Here is a 19,715-nt window from a genome sequence, read left to right as displayed (position 1 = left end):
GTGAGGCTGTTACGCTAACCATACAACCACTGGCGCCGTCAACAAGTCTTATATATACTGTTATTTTTGGTATTTTTTTTAGATTTAGAAAAAATACGTTTATGAGAAAAATGAATTTGAATTTTTAATTTTTTTTTTCACTGTAAATTTGAAAAAAATGTTTTTTTATGAAAATTGAAACAGTTTATTACATTTCATACTTTGACCAAAATTTAGTAGGTACATATTATAGTTTTTGAGTTAGAAATTTTTGTAAAAAATTAGGAAAAAAACCTTGGCCCTTTTCAAAAAAGTAGTCAATTCTTTTTTGGATATTTCAAGTATGCACTGTTGCTCATATTACCAATGTCCCACACACACCCACAAAGTTTTACTGCAATCTGAAATGGTGCTGCGAACTCGTCGGCATGAAATACGTCCATTTAAAATGTGTAAGTTATATCGAAGTTCCCCTGTATTTATTTTGAGAATTAAAAAAAAATCGCTAAAACAATTTTTTCAGTGCATTTTTTTTTATTTTTAGTTCAAGAGAATTTAAACAAGTTGATTGTACCGGCAAAAGTGAATTATGCTGTCCAACAGTATCTAAGGACAAAACCTGCTATAGACTAGAAATTTGGACTTTCGTAGTTAAAATGTATACCTTCAAAATAAAAGTTTAAAAGAAGAATTGAAGAAAGTCATTTGTACGCCTGATATACCACAGTGCACTGGAGGAAGCGTAACATGAAACGTAATCTTTCGCATATTAGGTAGACCAGTTTATCGCCGGAATAATCTCATGATCTCCCGTCAAATTTGCACTCGTTTGTCGCTGAAGGAAAGCAACACTCTGAAGAACAGCATCCAATTACCAACACCGAATAGCGTCAGCAGCAAAACACATCCCTTGCACCAGATGAAATATATTTTGAGGTGAATTTCCTCCGAGTAACGCACGGTTAGTCTAAAGATACAAAAACGGTGGTGCAACCCCTCGGATTTTCTAGCCATTCACGATACGCTTGCAAAACAGTGGCCGGAAAATGTGCGCTACCTTCTTGCTCGGAAAATCCTTCTTCGTCGATGAGGATGTTTATGTGTGTGTGAGTATGTGTGACTGTCCGAGTGCCGCATTCGGGACGGAAAGCTGCTTCCACTGCTTTTACTTTGTGTATCGGAATAAATGCTGTTTGGCTTTCGAAGCGCTTTTCCAGGAATGGATTATTTATTCATGATCGCGGTAAGAAAATAATTGAATCCAATGCGGATCTTTCCAGGAAAATCCCACGGCAGTGGATTGGTATGCGATGTTGAAGAATGATGATAGACACAACGTACGAACTAAGCTGGAGTGATTGGCCTGAACCAACAGAATTGCATACAAAATGTTCTAATAGGCGCTTGGGAGTAGCAATCCATTCTTGCGCAAGTTTCGGTGATTCTTTGAATTTTGAATCGTCCATAACGACGCCGGTCACATCCCTAGTCGTTAGAGGTAGTGAAGGAATGTCATTTATCAAGGAAGACATTCGAAATAGAAGCATTCATAGCAGCATGGTATGAATGTTATATTATTTGATCTATTCAAAAAATAACATTATTCTCCAGAAACAAATTTATTCTCGGTGTAGAGAGTGGTGGCACAATATAGTGCCTAGTATCGTAGAAAAAACACTCGCAATCAAAACAAAAAACCTGTCAATTTCCTGTTGCACTCCCCTACCCGCTACACGCACGCTATTGTTGCACGACACAGTCAAAACAAACCATTCAGCTGCTGGAGAAATGTCAAATGATGTGTAATCAAACGCGTAGGGAAAATATAAGGATGTCCACAAACCTGATTCTGTACATTGATCACCAGCTGAGTTATCCCGCAGCTAATCTGCACCAGGAGGCAGATAAAACCGATCACTATTTTTCTACTTATACACGATTCGAAATACATTTTGCTGCGAAAATTTCACGGGATGCTACGAGGCAGCGGCACTAAACACCATTTGCGGGAAATATTACAATAAAAAAGCACAGAAAGCAGCAGCGCCTTGTTTCTGCGGCGGGACAGCAATCTTTCTTATCTCACACCAAAAGCATTTGATTGATGCTGGAGCACACAAACAAAACCATTCACACTACTGGCACTTCATATTTTGAAGGCCAATTTCCGCCAGGTAGAATATCTCCTTTCGGCATCTAATATTTATGAACACGGGGCCAGGCCGGAGGCAGGGAATGACACCAGTTATAAACACCCAAACACGGGCAATGCGGGGGTGAGACACTACTGTTGAGAGGGAACGCCACGACGATTCGCGGACGATACAACACGAACACGCAACCGAACGACCCGACGAATAGCGTTGAACTGGTGGCGATGATGAACTCGAGTCGAGGAATAACATTCAGCCTCTGATGGGGTTCGTGTGTACGGAACGAGCGTGCTTGTAGCGCTCGGTTTGTTTGTAGTACGGTTAGTGTTGCGTCGATATTATGATACATTCGGGTGAAATCCAAGAGAACATTGCTGCCTCTGGTGGGATGCTTAAACAGTCCTCATGTACCGCGACTGCGTTATCGACATTTTTTCTTATTATTTCTTATTAGAATTCTTGTGTAAACAAAAATCGAAATTGAATGTTTGCTTGTGTTCCAATCGGAATTTATGGAATTTATACATGAATGAATATTGAGTTGTCCAAAAAGTTGGTGTTTTGTCTATGGGACGCCGCACAGACTCATAGACCAAAGTCAAAAAATTCACTTTTATATTCACCCAAACTAAGTAGGCGGTGTGTTTTATACATGTTTCAGGCATGCTGAAACGAGCCTTGTTAGCCCACCCAATTTGTCAGAACAAGCATGTGCAGTCAAGAAGTTTCTTCTAAGTACATGGCAAAATAATTGATATTTCTACAATCAAGAATAAGCAAATTTTCGAACAATGGCTCCCAAAGAAAAGATAGTTTGTTCACCTATTTGTTGAGTTTTTATGATACGGATGATTTCTCTAAAGAATTTGAAGAAGAGCTTTTGAAATTTTACAAAGTTTATTGCTACAAAATTAACCAGAGATGGTCGAAATGCTGCAGATCATATTCAAAATTCGTAAAGCAAAATTCTGACTGGTTGTCATAACCAATTAAGCTTCCGGCATATCTTAGAAAGGTAAAACTAAAGACGATTTGCAGTCTGTTCCTCAAATTGGTAAAGGAAGACCTCAGAAATCGTTTCACGAATGTTCGAAAATGTACTTCGAAGTACTTTGAATGAAATACATCCCAATTTGCTACCAAGTCTTTATGCATTGAAACAAGAAAAAGCCAAAATAACTCCTAAATCGATCTCTGCGACCGAGGCGTCTGCTGGAGTAGATTTACAAGAGCTTATGAATTGCACCTCCGCTAACATCGTCGAATAAATTTCGCTAATGACTTCAACTTCAGTCAATCTCGTCTGTAAATAGGGTTTTGACGGCAGTTCAGGGCATAGTGCATACAAGCTAAAGTTTACGGAAGCAGGAAGTCCAAACTAAAACTGATCGACTCCGCAAATAACACTATCATCTGTATGAATCCTTGGCCAAGTTTAACATCGTATTGTAGACCGCTTAAATTTGTGTTCACGAAGGGAAAACTCACAAGCTATTCTTGGTATTCAGTCAGAAATGGAGAAGAAAATTAAAGCGTTACAGATTTTCATCATCAATAACGATAGCGCTCAGATTGTTGTAAGTTTTGAATTCCATCTTACTATAATAGATGGAAAGGTGGCAAATGTGCTTTCCGCAAATAAAGCTTCTGCAAAATGCTTAATTTGTGAATTTTTTTCCGAAAGAGATGAATAAATCGAAGGCTGTTGAGTCAGTACCAAATACCGAAACATACAAGCCCTGTCACCACTGCATCGCAAGATAAAATGTTTTGAATGCGTAATTCACATCGGTTACAGGTTAGCATTATAGAATGTTTAATAGTGTATAAATAATAACTATCATTCATTTCAACAGATTGCCATTCAAAACCTGGCAAGTGAAAACTGCTGAACATAAACAAGAGTATGAAAGCAGGAAACGAGAAATTCAAGAGGCGTTCAAGTCAAGGATGGGTCTAGTTGTCGATAAGCCGAAACCGGGGTATGGTTCAAGCAATGACGGCAACACTGCACGAAAAGTCTTCTCGGATCCACAAACCAGCTCGGAAATAACAGGGGTAAGTGTGGAGCTGATAACGAATTTCGCTACAATTCTCCGTATAATATCGTCGGGGCGAGAATTTGAAATGTCCAAATACTAGAAACTATTGTCGGATACAAGAGATCTCTACATAAGCCTGTACGGATGGTATTTTATGTATGTAACTGTGCATAAGTTATTCGTACACAGTTCACATATTATGGAAGCATTCGATCTGCCTATTGGCCAGTTATCGGAAGAGGCTTCAGAAGCTACACACAGGCTGATCAGGGAGAACAGGTTGAAGCATACAAGGAAAGCATCAAGAATGTAGAATGTAATAAGGACTTGATGAACACATTAATAAAAAGAGGTGTACTTATTCATAAACTAACAAATATTACAAAATAGAGAAAAAAAAATTTCCTTTAAGGAAAATTCCTAAATAATAAATAAATAATAAATAGTGTAGAGTTTCTCCTGCTGTACAATACATGTATGGAATGTAAAAATTAAATGTGACCCTAGAATAGAAAACATTCAAAAATTGAAAATCACCGCAGTGGCGTTTGCGTAACTTTGCCATCGGATGAAAAATTAATGATTATATTATTTGTGTATTATCCAAACAGGAGAAATATTCCGGAAAGCATTTTATTTCTTCATAACATTATTAATTTGGCGTTTAAGATACTTTTGCGAGTGCACACGTGGCCGAGTGGTTAGCGTCTCACATTATCATGCCGGGTGTTCGGGTTCGATTCCCGTTCTGGCCGGGGGATTTTACGTCAGAGAAATTTTCCTTCGACTTGCACTGTGGTCACGCGCATTCTCGAGCTTGCCCCTCGGAATACATTAGAGGCGTGTTATTTGGCTTTGAAATCTTAACTAAGTATTAATAAATGACGCTAGTTAATGCATACGTTGAGACGGCAAAAGTTCCACAGGGAACGTTAACGCCATTCAAGAAGAAGATATTTTTGCGATTATGTACAAAACGTTAGTCTTTTATGCTCAAAGATAATTCTAATGATCTGATAGAATAAACACTGATCAAAGATTATCAAAAACATTTAGCAGATCACGTATCCATTTGCAACTTAGTTTTTAAAAGTAATGAACATGTTGAGAGGCGTTGTCTAGCGGTCTAGGCAACTGGATTTCTTTTCGTTCTATTACGAGGGACAACGACCGTCCTCTTTCGCGTCTAACTACCGACTCTCTTTCATTTTTCTCATCCATTTTAACGAAACCTGCTTTGTTTATAATGCACAAAACGAACTTACGATAAGCTCCCCGCTATCGTAACACCAAAACATAAACAAAAATTCCTATCTTAAAACTAGACGCTATAAATCACACGATCCACAAACAGGATCGTGCAGGAGAAATGTATTTATTTAGGCCCGGCATCGACCGGCCTTATCATAAAACTGACTTCATTGTTACCATATACCATTGCTCGAACTTTTCTTCGTACACGGTCCATCATCTTTTGTACAAGCTCCCACTTGTTTGGTTACCGAATTCCATTTGCGCTTGAAATACTTTGCCGGTTCAACCTTTTTTTCCAGTATTTGCTTCACAATTGACCAGCATTCCTCAATTAGCCTTAATTCCGAAATATTGCCCGGAACTCCATACGATCCACTGTTGCAAAGCAGATCCCTAGGCACATTGATTTTGAAGTGCGTGTTGGGGAAACCGTAAATCGGGCCAATCAGAACGTGGCAGTTAAGGAGTTTAAAAAACCCTTGATATTTCACAGTCATTCAATTGTTTATCTCATGCAAAATAACATTTTATTCATTGTGATAGACGCGTAGAAATATTTCCTATCAATTGATACAAACATCTTTCCGATCGATATTTTAAGAAATGTTCGAGTTATGAGTAGATGATCCTTGTGATAAGTTGATAAGTTGTTCTAAGTTCCGGTTAGGTGTCTTAATACGAATCTTCTGAGAGTAATAGCTCATTGTTTCAAAATATGTTAAGTAGATTACTCTAAGCAATGCATAATCCCATCCGGTTTGCAAAGGATCATATTTCTGCTGCTTGCTGTAGCGTTAACAGCGAAAATCTGTCCTTGGCTGGTCTACGAAGCAAGGCATTATCGGTTGTCACCATCAACTACTGAAAAAATATTTAGCGTGCAAACTATTATCGGAGCTTTTTCTATAAGGAATTATATGTTCCGGTCGAGTTGCGAACTAAGACTGTCGTTTCTTCATTAAAATTCCAATTTTCGTGTACAAAGGATTGTGTATGAAACAATTGAGAAAGGGAAAAAAATTGGTTATTGTTTTAGATCTTGTCGATGGGATGCTGTGGGAATGTCGCGTCAATAAATGATGCGATGATGCCACAAATATTATCCATCCATCATAATTAAGCAATGATTAAATTCAGTAGGGTAACACTGGGTGAGTTGGACATACGGGGTGATTTGGACCACCTCTTTATCTCAAAATGTACGGCTCAACTTGGATTTTTTATAATGTCATTTTCTTTTATTATACCGTATTTCTATAGTTATACCGTGTGTAACTAACGTAAAAAAAATTTTGGTAAAATTCGACAGGTAGAAGGAGACGGTAGCATGAACACAACAAGCACTTCGATTGTCAAAAAATGTGAGTTTTCCGATCGTGGTTTTAAGGTTTTTCCAGCTGATTAAACAAACTTTTCGTGTATTGTGCAGTAAAGTTCTGTTCGCCTACAAAAGAGGAACAATTTGATGCAGCGAAACTGTAACTTTGAGAACAATAAATGAAATTAATTGCATTTTAATTTATGCATGTTGCACGTTTCTGTGGGGTGAATTGGTCCTACAGGTTTGAGGCTTTTCTTTGATCTAATTGATTCCAGATGTCACGGAGTTACAAAAAGAGAATGGGCAGACAACGTTGGAAGAAGGAGGGGCTTGAAAGAGCAACTCAGGCCATCGAGAACGGATTTTCTTTGACCAACAATGAAAGTGTTTGAAAATGCTCGAACAACAGTGAAAAGATTCATGCAGAATTCGAGATGGTATCAATCCAATTTTTCTGGTCTGGAATATGGCCAAGACACCTGGTATCGATCCCAAAACACTGTTACTGATTGTAACATTATCCCAGAATACTTTACATAAACTTTTTCGATGAAACACATGCTGGACCAAATCACCCCGCATCAAATTTTAATGTCCAAAAATCATCTCTTTTATTTTATGATATATTTGGTAGTTTGAAGCTTGATATAATGATTAAACATTATTGATTGAGAGAAAACAAGTGTAACTCAGTATACAATGTGGCATTTTTGATTTAGACCTTATTGGTTTGGAAATATTAGGCGATTTGCTTAGGTGGTCCAAATCCCCCCTTTTCCCCTACTGTTCATTAATCGATACTGTTATGAGTTGATCACAATTTAATTTTGATAACATTTTCACACCATAGTTTAAATTACGTGTAAATGAGCTATTGTGTTATAATTCGTCTTTAGTTAATTCGATTTTTTTTACGTAGGACTACGTCTCTGATTTTTATATAGAGGGGTCGTTCTACGAAAAATGAAACGAAAAATTAAGAGATTTCCAATGCAGATTACGCAAAATAGTTATTGCAATATATGTTATAGCTGACTCGACAAAATTCATCCCGCCGAAAATATATTTTTCGTTATCACATCCACGCTTTCTTACTAAGCGCACGTTCATGGGTCAAATCGCAGAACTGTTCATTGATTTATTTCTAATCTACCCTTTTAAATTATATATTACAATAAAATTTCAGTACTTCTACCAAAACTCAGATTATTTTCAGACACAATTCCGTTACATGGAATAAATGTTTGATACAGAAAATATGATAGAAATAAGGCAGTCATAAATCGGACAATTACTTTCTCGAGTTTTGCTCTTATCAACACATTTGGCGATCCATTTCTATTTATATAGATAGAAGACCATATAGGAGTGCGTTTTGTCACAAAAAACCATTTCCACTTTCGAACGAAGATCAATTTGGTTAACGCAAACATCAAATGGCATTAGTGCTCCCGTGGCCGAGTGGTTAGCGTCATAACTAACATGCCGGGTGTTCGGGTTCGATTCCCGTTCTGGTCGGGGGAATTTTTCGTCAAAGAAATTTCCTCCGACTTGCACTGTGATCACGCGTATTCTAGAGCCTTGCCACTCAGAATGGATTCAAGGCGTGTTATTTGGCATAGAAATCTCAACTAAGTACTAATAAATATGACGCAAGTAATACTACGTTGAGACGGCGAAGTTCCTCTAGGAACGTTAGTGCCATTGAAGAAGAAGAAGAAACATCAAATGGACTAACAACGCTTGTCAATATGTAATTGTAGAACACATGCGAATTGAATTTTTCGAAATTTCCCATTTTTCTTCAGAGTTTTCCGAAAATTTTCAAATGTCATGTTTGCTTGAAATATGTGCATTATTTTTATGGGACCCCCTCTCCTCTCCAGAGGAAGAAGGGGTGTCATACCATCTGTTACCGATAATTTTTTAAGTCAGCGGTCACAATATGTTGTCTGTGTCAAATATTAGGCTGTCAAAAAAGTCCTGCGGTATTTCCGCGAGGTGTCGTTGTAAGCGCGTAGTTCTAGTTGTATTCATTGTATCGAGCCATACTATAGCTTGTTGGAAAGGTATTTTTGCGCGCTATAATATAGTCCTTGATAGTGTTTTGTTTGGTTAAGTCGTTCGTGAGTTATAGTGTCGCAAATATGGAGTAAAGTAAAGTGAAAATTCGACATATTTTACAGTACTACTATGACAAAGGCAAAAATGCATCTCAAGCTGCCAATAAAATTTGTGCAGTTTATGGACCCGATACAGTTTCCATTTCCACCGCACAACGATGGTTTCAACGTTTTCGTTCTGGTGTAGAGGTCGTCGAAAATGCGCCACGCTCCGGAAGGCCTGTCGTCGAAAATCGCTGAATTAGACGAGAAAGACCGGTATAGTAGCAGCCGTAGCATCGGCCAAGAGCTGGGGATAAGTCATCAAACCGTTATTAATCATTTGAAGAAGCTTGGATTCACAAAGAAGCTCGATGTATGGGTGTCACACACGTTGACGCAAAAAAACATCTTTGACCGTATCGACGCATGTGAATCGCTGCTGAATCTCAATAAAATCGACCCGTTTCTGAAGCGGATGGTGACTGACGATGAAAAGTGGGTCACTTACGACAACGTGAAGCGCAAACGGTCGTGGTCGAAGCCCGCTGAAGCGGCTCAGACGCTGGCCAAGCCCTCATTAACGGCCAGGAAGGTTCTGCTGTGTGTTTGGTGGGATTGTCAAGGAATAATCTATTATGAGCTGCTTCCCTATGGCCAAACGCTCAATTCGGACCTGTACTGCCAACAACTGGACCGCTTGAAGGTAGCACTCATGAAGAAGAGGCCATCTTTGATAAACAGAGGCCGCATTGTCTTCCATCAGGACAACGCCAGGCCACACACTTCTTTGGTGACGCGCCAGAAGCTCCGGGAGCTCGGATGGGAGGTTCTTTTGCATCCGCCGTATAGTCCGGACCTTGCACCAAGTGACTACCACCTGTTTTTGTCCATGGCGAACGAGGTAGTCAGAAGTTAGCCACAAAAGAGGCCTGTGAAAATTGGAGAAAAGTTGGAGAAAGTTAATTATTAAATTAAAATTTGAATTCAACGGCAACAAATTCAACGGGAATTATTAAAAGTTGGAGAAAGTTAATTATTAGCTGTAGAAAGTTGAAAATTAGGAAAAGAAAAGTGTCGTGAAAGTAAAAAGTGAGTGATAGAGTGAAGTAAAATAAGTAGAAAGAGGGAGAAGACCTCCTACTGATTCCGTCAAGCGGACCCTGAGCCACGTTACACCATCCTCGGGTGCCCGGCTGAAAAACTCCGGCCACCTACCACCACGTTCTTACGCGAAGCTTTCCGGGTGATCGAGATTTCGGAGAATCCAGGAAAACACCTCCTTCCTTCCAGCATCAACGGTGATCAGCAGCGCGACGACGACGCCGACGACGACCACGAAGGACAGCAAGGGCCCCAACTATTACGGTACCATACTAACCCATTAAACCAAAAAAATACAATTTTAAATAAAAATCAACTCTAACTACTCTCTTTTTTTTTTTATCTGTATTATAGTGACTTTCAACTAATTTTGGCTGGTTCGTCACTTTTACTTCCATTTTTGGAAGAATGTCGGGAGTGAGAATTGAACTCGTGACCTTTAGCGTGAGAGGCATGGATGTTACCACTACGCCAGATCGCCTCCACTCTAACTACTCTCTATTTTCCTCTATCATCAAAGCTAGTCCGTTTGTCCAGACAACTTCTCGTGTCCGCATTTCGGTTCTCCGCTTTACTGATTTTCAGAAGGTCGAGGGCCAAAGCCGACCCTGAGAAATATAAAACACCGGGTGAGCTAAGCTGGGCAGTACGGCTAAAGCCGTAGTTAACAATTGGCGATCCTCCTAAAATAAAAAAGTATTCTAACCTTCAGTTAGAATATTTTTACGGCATCTCGGGGAGACCCTTTCGTTACGAGCGTCGTCTATAGACGACATCCGCGACCTCCTGTGTGTACAAGTGTCGTCTATAGACGACATGCGCGCGAGCTGTGTGTACGAGCGTCGTCTCTAGACGACATAAAATTCGTACTACTCTTCGATCACACCAGCGCGATGTGCATACTTTTCGGCGCAGTGCTCCGTACAGGGGTAGCACTTCGGCGGAGCACACTGCCGTAATGAAAGGGTTAAATGAAAAGTCATTCGTTCTGATTAATTTCTGCTTCGATTTTCACACTGAAAGAGTGGATGAAAGTTTTAGAAAACCGTTTGATTCATTGCATCAAAAAAAATCTATCGATTTGAGCTGTCTGATAACAGCGACGTGAAGTTGTATTGAATTGAAGATCGGAACAAGAATCCATTAAGGACTATTTGCGTCTACTGGAAGTGAACACGTGTACTAACCTATTCATCGCCATTCTATTTCAGATCTCTTCATAAGATAAATTGTGTAGTGATAAAGTGTAGATTCAAAATGGATTCCACAAAGAAATTTACGAGTGATAATTTGAGGGAAAAATGTGTGCATATGAGAGTTGATTTTCAGGACGCAGAAAAGTTGGATTATGAATTAACCATGAGAAAAATATTATTATCAGGACGTACAATGATGCGACGTCGTCGAGCGTTACGCAAAGTGCTAAAGCAGGAGAAGGAAAATAACGTGGTCGAACGAATTTTACCACATGAAGAAGGAAAAGAGTTAGAAATCTTTAGAGAAAAGCTAAACAACCACGAGAATTCATTAACTGCGAATTTTGTGGAACCAAAGTTCTTTGCTTCACTATTGCATATAGGAAACCAATTATTAGTTTTGATTGCTTATGCAAACGGAAACGTGAAAGAATGGTTGACAAAAGTTTTAAATTTTCTTAGTGATTATTATGGAGAAAAGGAAGACAGTTTTCGTGGTAATCCTGGTATCGTGGACGATGAAGAAGAAGAGACAGTGGTCTCTGATCCAGTTGTGAATGATTCGAATTCAGTACTAAGCCAATCCCAAGCAGTTATGTCTTCTATTGAGCTAGACATGATTAATTGTTTCCGTCGCATAGGTCTGATTAATACTCCCAAGTCCATTGACGTTATCGATTGGCGGGACGCATTATCATTACTCGAGAAAGAACCGTGTGTATTGAGAAAGGCTCAAGCACATTCTGAAAACGATTCACCGATTGCTTCATCTATTCAAATCTAACCGCGAAACGATCACCCTTTCATTCTTGTAATCCATCTGTGTGTTTCAGCTTCATCTGAAAAGTCTGCCAGTTTCCAAAATTACCGTGAATACTGTAGTAGTCTCGCAGTACTCGCGAATAATTACATCATTAATACCATCATCATCGATATATGCAACAGTGTCAAACTTATGTTGCCCCCCTGGGGTAGCCCCTAACAGAAACCGCGCCCATGAGCATTTTTCAAATTTACCATGTTCAAATTTCACCAAAACATATATTGCTTCAACAAATCAGCCGTTTCAGTTCACTGACATCCCTCACATTCAGAATGAGGTGTCCCTCGGAATGAATTCCATCCATCTATTCAAAATCACGAATCCCATTCTGACTGATCCACAGAACGCATCCCATGTATCAAACAATCACAATCCACACTTTCCACAGAATCGATGTGATTTGTAGGTCATCTTTAATTCTTCATCAGTTCAAATGACCCATTCGGGGTGGTTTTGACCAACCTGCGCCATGTTGTAGTGTGTATCTCGTTCTACGCAAAGGATACTGCTCGTTTAAGCAGCAGTAAATGGTTCTGAAGAACTTCTTTGTACTTCTGACTGTTCATTCTTGTTGATGGTAAGCTGCCTAAACCAGGCCTTTTTGAGAAAATTCTCCGTAAACCATAAACATTTCATCTCCAAAGCTGCGGCTCAAAAAACTAATGTGGAAGCTAAGCCCATGGGTTTCACTATATCAGAAGAACTTCTCTGATAAAAAGAAATACAACTTGAATAGAATTTCTTCATACTGGAAGGACTTACGGAACGTGTCGTGTAATTTTTCAACTCGTGACCTTGCAGGCGACAGTTTTATGGTTTGAGGATAATATTTTCAAAACGGCCTGGTTCAGATAGCTTTTTATCAACACCAATGTACAGTCCGAAGTGCAATGAAGTACTCCAGAATCGTTGACTTCTGTTTTTGGATCAAATACACCGTGATAATTGGGTAATGTTGCATCAATTCGTAACATCCGGAAAGTCAAGGCATGGTTTATTGAATAGGCACTTCAGATTCTGGACCGGACAGCTTGTTTACCAGATCAGAACCCTATCAAGAACTTATGAGGAGTGATCGTACGAATAGTAGATGCAGATTACAAGCAGTATGAGTGATTTGAAGAGCTTAAACGAGCAGTATCATCTGCATAGAAAGAAATACACACTACAACATTGCGCAGCATGGTCAAAACCACCCCGAATGGGTTATTTGAACTGATGGAGAACTAAAGATGACCTACGAATTAGAAACTTATTGTAATTCATGTGAAATTGACGTTAATTTTGTAAAGGAGTGAGAGTTTTTCCATCTGGTTCTATAGCTATCAAACACTGGAATTTTTGTTTTTGGAATGTTTCGCGCCTGAACACAACAATAAAGTTCAAATGGCCAGGCTTTTAAATGAAGATAGTTGTTATGTCTTACACTATATACTTCAATTCATCCGACTTCTTACATATCTCTGGAAACTCAGAAAAAATGAGTGGTTCTATAGTTGTGAAAACTCAGAAAAAATGAGTGGTTCTATAGTTGTGAAAACTCAGAAAAAATGACCCAACCCAACCGACGATTTCGGATAAGCTTCAGCAAAGATCTAGGAAACTGAAAAACCCCAAAAACTCAAATCAACCAAACCAGGAATGATACTTACCCCAAGTGCACTTCAGAACACCTTTAGCCACACAATATATTTGATCTCTCAATTAATATAGGTTGTCTTAAAATGACAAATATCGTTTGACAGTTTTAAACCGTTACACCAATGGTTCACACAAGACGGGTGCTAAATTTCACATTATTCAAGGTTAATGAATAATTCGTTGATTCAGATGCACTCCATTTCCTAATTCGCGATTCGCGATTCGAAGAGTTGGATGTGCATACAACGGTAATTGATGATTTCATCAAAATATTTGTTCTAGGATGGTTGGTCAATACGAACTGATTTACTGATTTGCTGGAGACTGGAGTCATTACGACATTGATGGTCAGTGACAGGCTATTTCATAAGAAGAAATAAACCTGCAAACAGCGTGAAGTCGAAGACATTCGATGATGAAGCCTTATGATCCCGAATCAGCTACACAGTTCCCCAATCAAATAGATTAGGCAGAAGCATGATATAGCCTATTAGCCTAACAATATACAGATGATAGTAACAGATCTTAGAGGCGAATGAACTGCAAAGTTTAAGCCTCTTAAAAAACAAAGAAAGAAAGAAAGTAACAGATTTTGTCTCTGTATGAGGAACGTAGGAGGGAATGAAAATAGAGAAAGTTGTGAATGAATCCGCATGTGAGGTAGAGTGAATGAGGACGGACGCGTCCATTGCATGAAAGAGTTGAATATATAAAGGAATGATCGTGAAGTAGGAAATTTTATTGTTCTTGATTGAGGAATCAGGAAAAAGAAGCGAGACCGAATTGATGATGATGAGATAGCAGCGTTCATTGATTGTGGCATATAGTAGTTTGAAATGGTAAGGCGCGGGAAGAAATTCGAAAATGGTAACAAAGATCGAGGCTGTTATCGGACGGTTTGTTAAGACTTTTCAGAATCCAGTTTCGAGACCGAGCTTTCTTGGACAGAGTGAACTTCAGGCAGAGATTGGTTAAAACTTTTGACGAAAAATTGGGGAGGATTGTTACCGATCATTTTTTAAGTCATCGGTCACAATATGTTGTCTGTGTCAAATAATATATGTTCAGTGTTTAAGTAAAATTTTGTTTTGTTGTGACTGGTCTAATTGCTGTTAAATGTAAATTGTAAATTGTTGACAAAAAAATCGATGTAAACCGACTAACCCGACATCAGGCCGACGTGGTTTGACATCAGGCGAAAAAGACACCTGTTAGGATTGACAGATGTCCTTCCAGGAGGAAATGGAAGAAGGAAATGGGAGCAAGAAATGAGCGCCTCACATTGGCTCCATTCGCTTGATTAATTCTCGAGTTATGCAGAAGTTTGTGTTTCATTTGTATGGCAGCCACCATGCCCTTAGAGAGGGGGTAGGTGTGACGAACCACCATTTCGGGCCCTTAAAACCTCCACAGGCCAAATATGGCTCAATTTGCTCGATTAGTTCTTGAGTTATGCTGAAATTTGTGTTTCATTTCTATTGCAGCCTCTCCTTAGAATGGTGGGAGGAGTGTTTAACCACCTTAGAAATGTTTCATGCCCCCTGAAACCTCCACATGCCAAGTTTGGTTTCATTTGCTTGATTAATTAAAGTAAGTAATGCTCGAGTAATGCAGAAATTTGTGTTTCATTTATATGGCAGCCCCCTCCCCCACTCCCCCCTCCTTAGAGAAGGGGGTGGAGTATCTAACTACCGTAAAAATATTTATTGCACCCTAAAACCTTCACATGCCAAATTTGGTTTCATTTGCTTGATTAATTCTTAAGTTATGCAGAAATTTGTGTTTCATTTGTATGGCAGCCCTCCCTTAAAGAGAGGGGAGGAGTGTCTAACCACAATAAAATCATTTATTGCACCCCAAAACCTTCAAATGCCAAATTTGGTTTCGTTTGCTTGATTAACTCTCGAGTAATGTAGAAATTTGTGTTTCATTTGAACACATCAGCAAATGTTTTTATCGAAGAGTTATTAACGAAAGAGAATGTCGATGAGGAGAATCGATCAATATAATGGGGAGAAATCGCAAACTTGTATATTTTATACCACGTGCCCATTTCAATTGAAGGATGCAAGGTTGACCCGACAATAAAAATAAAATGGATATCTATGATATAACCGCAAGGTTGACGTGGGACTACCTTAGCGTAGCAATGATTCGTTTATATTGATTAAATTTTTGATAGAATGAAACAATTCCCGAATTCAATTGAATTGAATATATTTGCTTTTTTGAGTAAAAATATTGTATAATTCCATATAAGGTCAATACATGCATTGTGATAGATTATGTTTTTCGTTTCAAGTAAATTAAATGACAGTCCTTTTATGTTTGGTATGATGCCTAGGACAAAATATGTGAACGGAAGAATTATCAAACGATTATTTTATTTTACGTTTCCTTCTGAAGTTTGCATCTCTCAAGTGTACGTATTTCTCGAACCGCGAATTTGTTTGATTTGATGAACTTCAGGCACTTGCACAAAGGCAAGCGAGTACAAAAGTACTCGCAGTTTGCATTTATTTGCTGAGCCGATTCCCCCAGACATCTTGGTTTTGAAGTCTGTATTAGGCAAACACCTTTCAGTCGGAAAAAAATGTCCCCGACTTTCATGTATTTGCAATGCTGATTTCCCCACGCTCCATGGATTTGAAATCTGTGTTAGGGAAACACATTTCAGTCGGAACAAAAATACCCCCGACTTGCATGTATTTGCAATGCCAATTTCCCTAAGCTCAATGTATTTGAAGTCTGTGTTAGGGAAACACATTTCAGCCGAAATAGTCGAAAAAGTCGAAATACCCCCGACTTTCATGTATTTGCAATGCCGATCTCTCCAACGCTGCTCGGTTTTGAAGTCTGTGTTAGGGAACACATTTCAGTGAGAACAAAAGTCCCCATACTTTCATGTATTTACAATGCTGATTTTCCCAAGGCTGCTTGGTTTGGATGGCTGTGTTAGGGAAACCGTAGATCGGGCCAATCAAAATGAGAAAGTTAGTGCGTTTAGATAGCGCTTAACATTTTACAGTTATTCAATTGTTTATCTAATGAGAAATAACATTTTATTGAGTGCGATAGAAGCGTAGAAATATTCCCTATCAATTGATGCAAACATCTTTTCAATCCAGTAAGAAATGTTCGAGTTATAAGCATTCGGAATCTTTCATTTTTTCCTGCATGTTCTGTGTTTAGGTTTTCATTTTACCCCCATATACTCCGGTTAGACGTAGTCCCACGTCAAAAAAACAAAAGTTAATTCACAAAGGAACAAAAAAAAAGACGGGTGGGTAATGTCGGGGACATAACCGGAGTGACGTAGGACTATACAAAGGGGACAGCTTTTGTTAAATATATATTTTAAATATATTGTTTTATTTTCTTCTCCTACGTGAATACCTACCTATCTACCTGAAAAATGGATTTGTTTACTTTTTACTCTTTATGAATATGTTGATGGTTCTGAAAAGAACCTTTGGTATTGTGTTTTTGTTATCACTCGATATTCCCATCTTGTTCGGTTAAACCTTCCTGTTTAGCTATTGCGTTTGCCACTCGCCACAGCTTCCACAGTTGGAAAATTTCTTCCCATCCAGCTTGTGACATGTTGTTCAGTAAATTACATTTAATGCGACGTGCCGGAGAAACACTTTGCCACTCACTGAAACTAATTGTTGCCTTGATGAGCGCCGAACCGAAGCTGCTCTGTTCTTGATGCGGGTTTTCTGATTGTCGTGAGCAGCTTTGCAAGCTAACTCGAGCACTCCGACAGCCGAAACTCTATAATCGCTGTTAGGTATACTGGTGCTCCGGCACCAATCCGTTCGGCCTAGTTACCCTTGCGGAGCAATCAGTGAATGCGACCAACAGGGAACTGGAGACCTGCACGGTTCGAGTGAGACTTTGCCTTTCCCTTAACTTGTCCTCCTTTGTTACGTCCACGATGCCGATGCCGTACAACCACACGGGTATACGGTTTGAAAGAAAATAAGATATTTTGTTGGGGTCCGCGTGTTTTATACTCTAGCGGTACACACTCACAGGATAGAGACAAATCGGCAGACTCAGCCAGAGGGGCGAGTCCAACGAGACGAACGAATGAGCGTTAAAAGGGAGCGATGGCAAAAAAATACATTCATTACGATTTGTTCGCTCGTTGGATTCACATGCAGGCTAAAAAGGGTCCTTTTCAGGATCACAAAATTATCTTCAATCTAAAGAGTTTATTGTTTTGTTATTACTCGATATCCCCATCTTGTTCGGCTAAACCTTTCTGTTTAGCGATTGCATTTGCCACTCGCCACAGCTTTCACAGTTGGAAAATTTCTTCCCATCTAGCTTGTGACATATTTTTTTTTACAGTAAATTACATTCAATGGCACGTCGCATTACCACCACTTAGTATCGGATTGGAGGTAATTTTAACCTGTAAATGATCATTTGCGATGACAGTGGTACAGTGTCGACTTTCAACGTGGGGTCATAATATGGACCCCGAACTCTATGTTTACAAAAATGTCCAACTAAATAAGTCGCATTACAGGTCCGTCCAATTAGCTGAATGTCGAGATAAGTGTAAATTACTGTACTTTCAATCTAGAAACAATTTAAGAATTGGTGAAAATCAATAAGCTCAGAACAACTGCCTAATTCACATACTCATCAGATCCTGGCAAACAAATTATGAAAAAATCAATTTGTGTTTTATTATTATTTTGGATAATGTTTTAGAAAGCATTGAACTGTATTTCCTAAACTCTTTTTTGGAAGGTTTAATGGCCCTGAAAAGCGCCTTGTTTTATGGAATGGTTCCAATTTAGAAAACTTAGTACTCGTGGTTTTAAGAAAAACCATTTCGAGCGCCCTCGATCCCGCCTTGTTCTGGTTTTGCCATCAAAGCAGATTGTATAAAGAACAAACTTTTTTCTTCCGCTACCTGCTGTCGTTTTGCGATTGCGTTTGCCACTCGCTGCAACTGCCTGTTGTTGTCTTGATGTCCACCAAACCGAATGTGGTCTGTTCTGAATGCGAGTTTTCTTATCGTCGCGAGCAGCTTTTCCACTTCGGCGGTCGAAACTATATAACGCCGGCTAGGTGGACTGATGCACTGATACTAACGCGCTCGGCCTAGCTACCCTTGCGGGGAACTCCAGATCAAAACGGTTCGAGCGGGATTTTGCCTTTCCCTTCACTTTTGCTCCTTTACCATGACCAGACATGGCTGCTTGGGTTGGTTTGTTGATGTGTTGTGATGCGAACCGATGTGGTGTACGGTTTGAATGAGAATGATCGTTACGGCAGCGGAGCGTGGATTTTTAAGCTGACTGGCTGGCTCGAGAATTACGCATGTGTGAGACTGCGACCAATGTTTCTTTCTTTTTTTCCTTTTTCCTTTCCAATCGTGCTTCATTCTATTTCGCTGCTGCTCTGGTTGCCCGTTTTGGTCGGTACGATTTGAGTAGCACAAAATGGACCAATCAAAAATGGGCACATATTGCATTTTGACAATGCTTGATATTTCACAATTATTCAATTATTTATCTCAAGAAAAATGAAATGTTATTCGTTATGATAGATGCGTAGATATATTTCCTATCAATTGATGCAAAAACCTTTGCGATCTGTTGAGAAATGCTCAAGTTATAAGCGTTTCAAATCTTGCATTTTTTCCTACTTGTTCATTGATTTCCATTTCACCCCCTATATCTTCCGGTTAGACGTAGTCCTACGTCAAAAAAATCTGAAGGGCAAAGTAGAATAGGAATTCGAGAGAAAGAAGTTCGCTATTTCAATAAGGAAACTTTCTTTATTATAAGTAAAATAAATGTAGTTTCATGAACACCCAATTATAGGAGAATTTCTATCAGCAACCTTTTGCCCCTCCTTGCGCTGGAAGCTATTCAACTTCATATTCACATATTATAATCCAAAATTGATGAAGAAAACTTTTCCCCCCAAGTATCTGGCCCTATGGAAATGCAGTGCAGCGACACGCGAAGCCGTAGTTACATTATCATCATCGTTTGTAAACTTTGTGATTATCGATAGAAGTAGCTTGAAAGTTTTCAACAGATTCCTTCGCACTGACTGGCACATGGTATCG

At 39.1% G+C, this 19,715-nt stretch overlaps 1 protein-coding gene across 1 annotated transcript in view; it reads right to left on the bottom strand.

Moving 5' to 3' along the window:
- LOC129779377 (out at first protein) overlaps window positions 1-2,379 on the bottom strand; it is a 177,257-nt gene extending 174,878 nt beyond the window's left edge. The window contains exon 1 of the mRNA XM_055786808.1: window positions 1,823-2,379. Within this exon, the coding sequence (XP_055642783.1) occupies window positions 1,823-1,930 (108 nt within the window). The 5' untranslated portion in view covers window positions 1,931-2,379. The remainder of the gene's footprint in view (window positions 1-1,822) is intronic.
- Between the last annotated feature and the right edge of the window lie 17,336 nt (window positions 2,380-19,715).

Source organism: Toxorhynchites rutilus, chromosome 3 (assembly GCF_029784135.1).
Source record: "Toxorhynchites rutilus septentrionalis strain SRP chromosome 3, ASM2978413v1, whole genome shotgun sequence".
NCBI lineage: Eukaryota > Metazoa > Arthropoda > Insecta > Diptera > Culicidae > Toxorhynchites > Toxorhynchites rutilus.
Note: the sequence above shows the minus strand (reverse complement) of the source record. Positions and strands in the feature narration are given on the sequence as shown.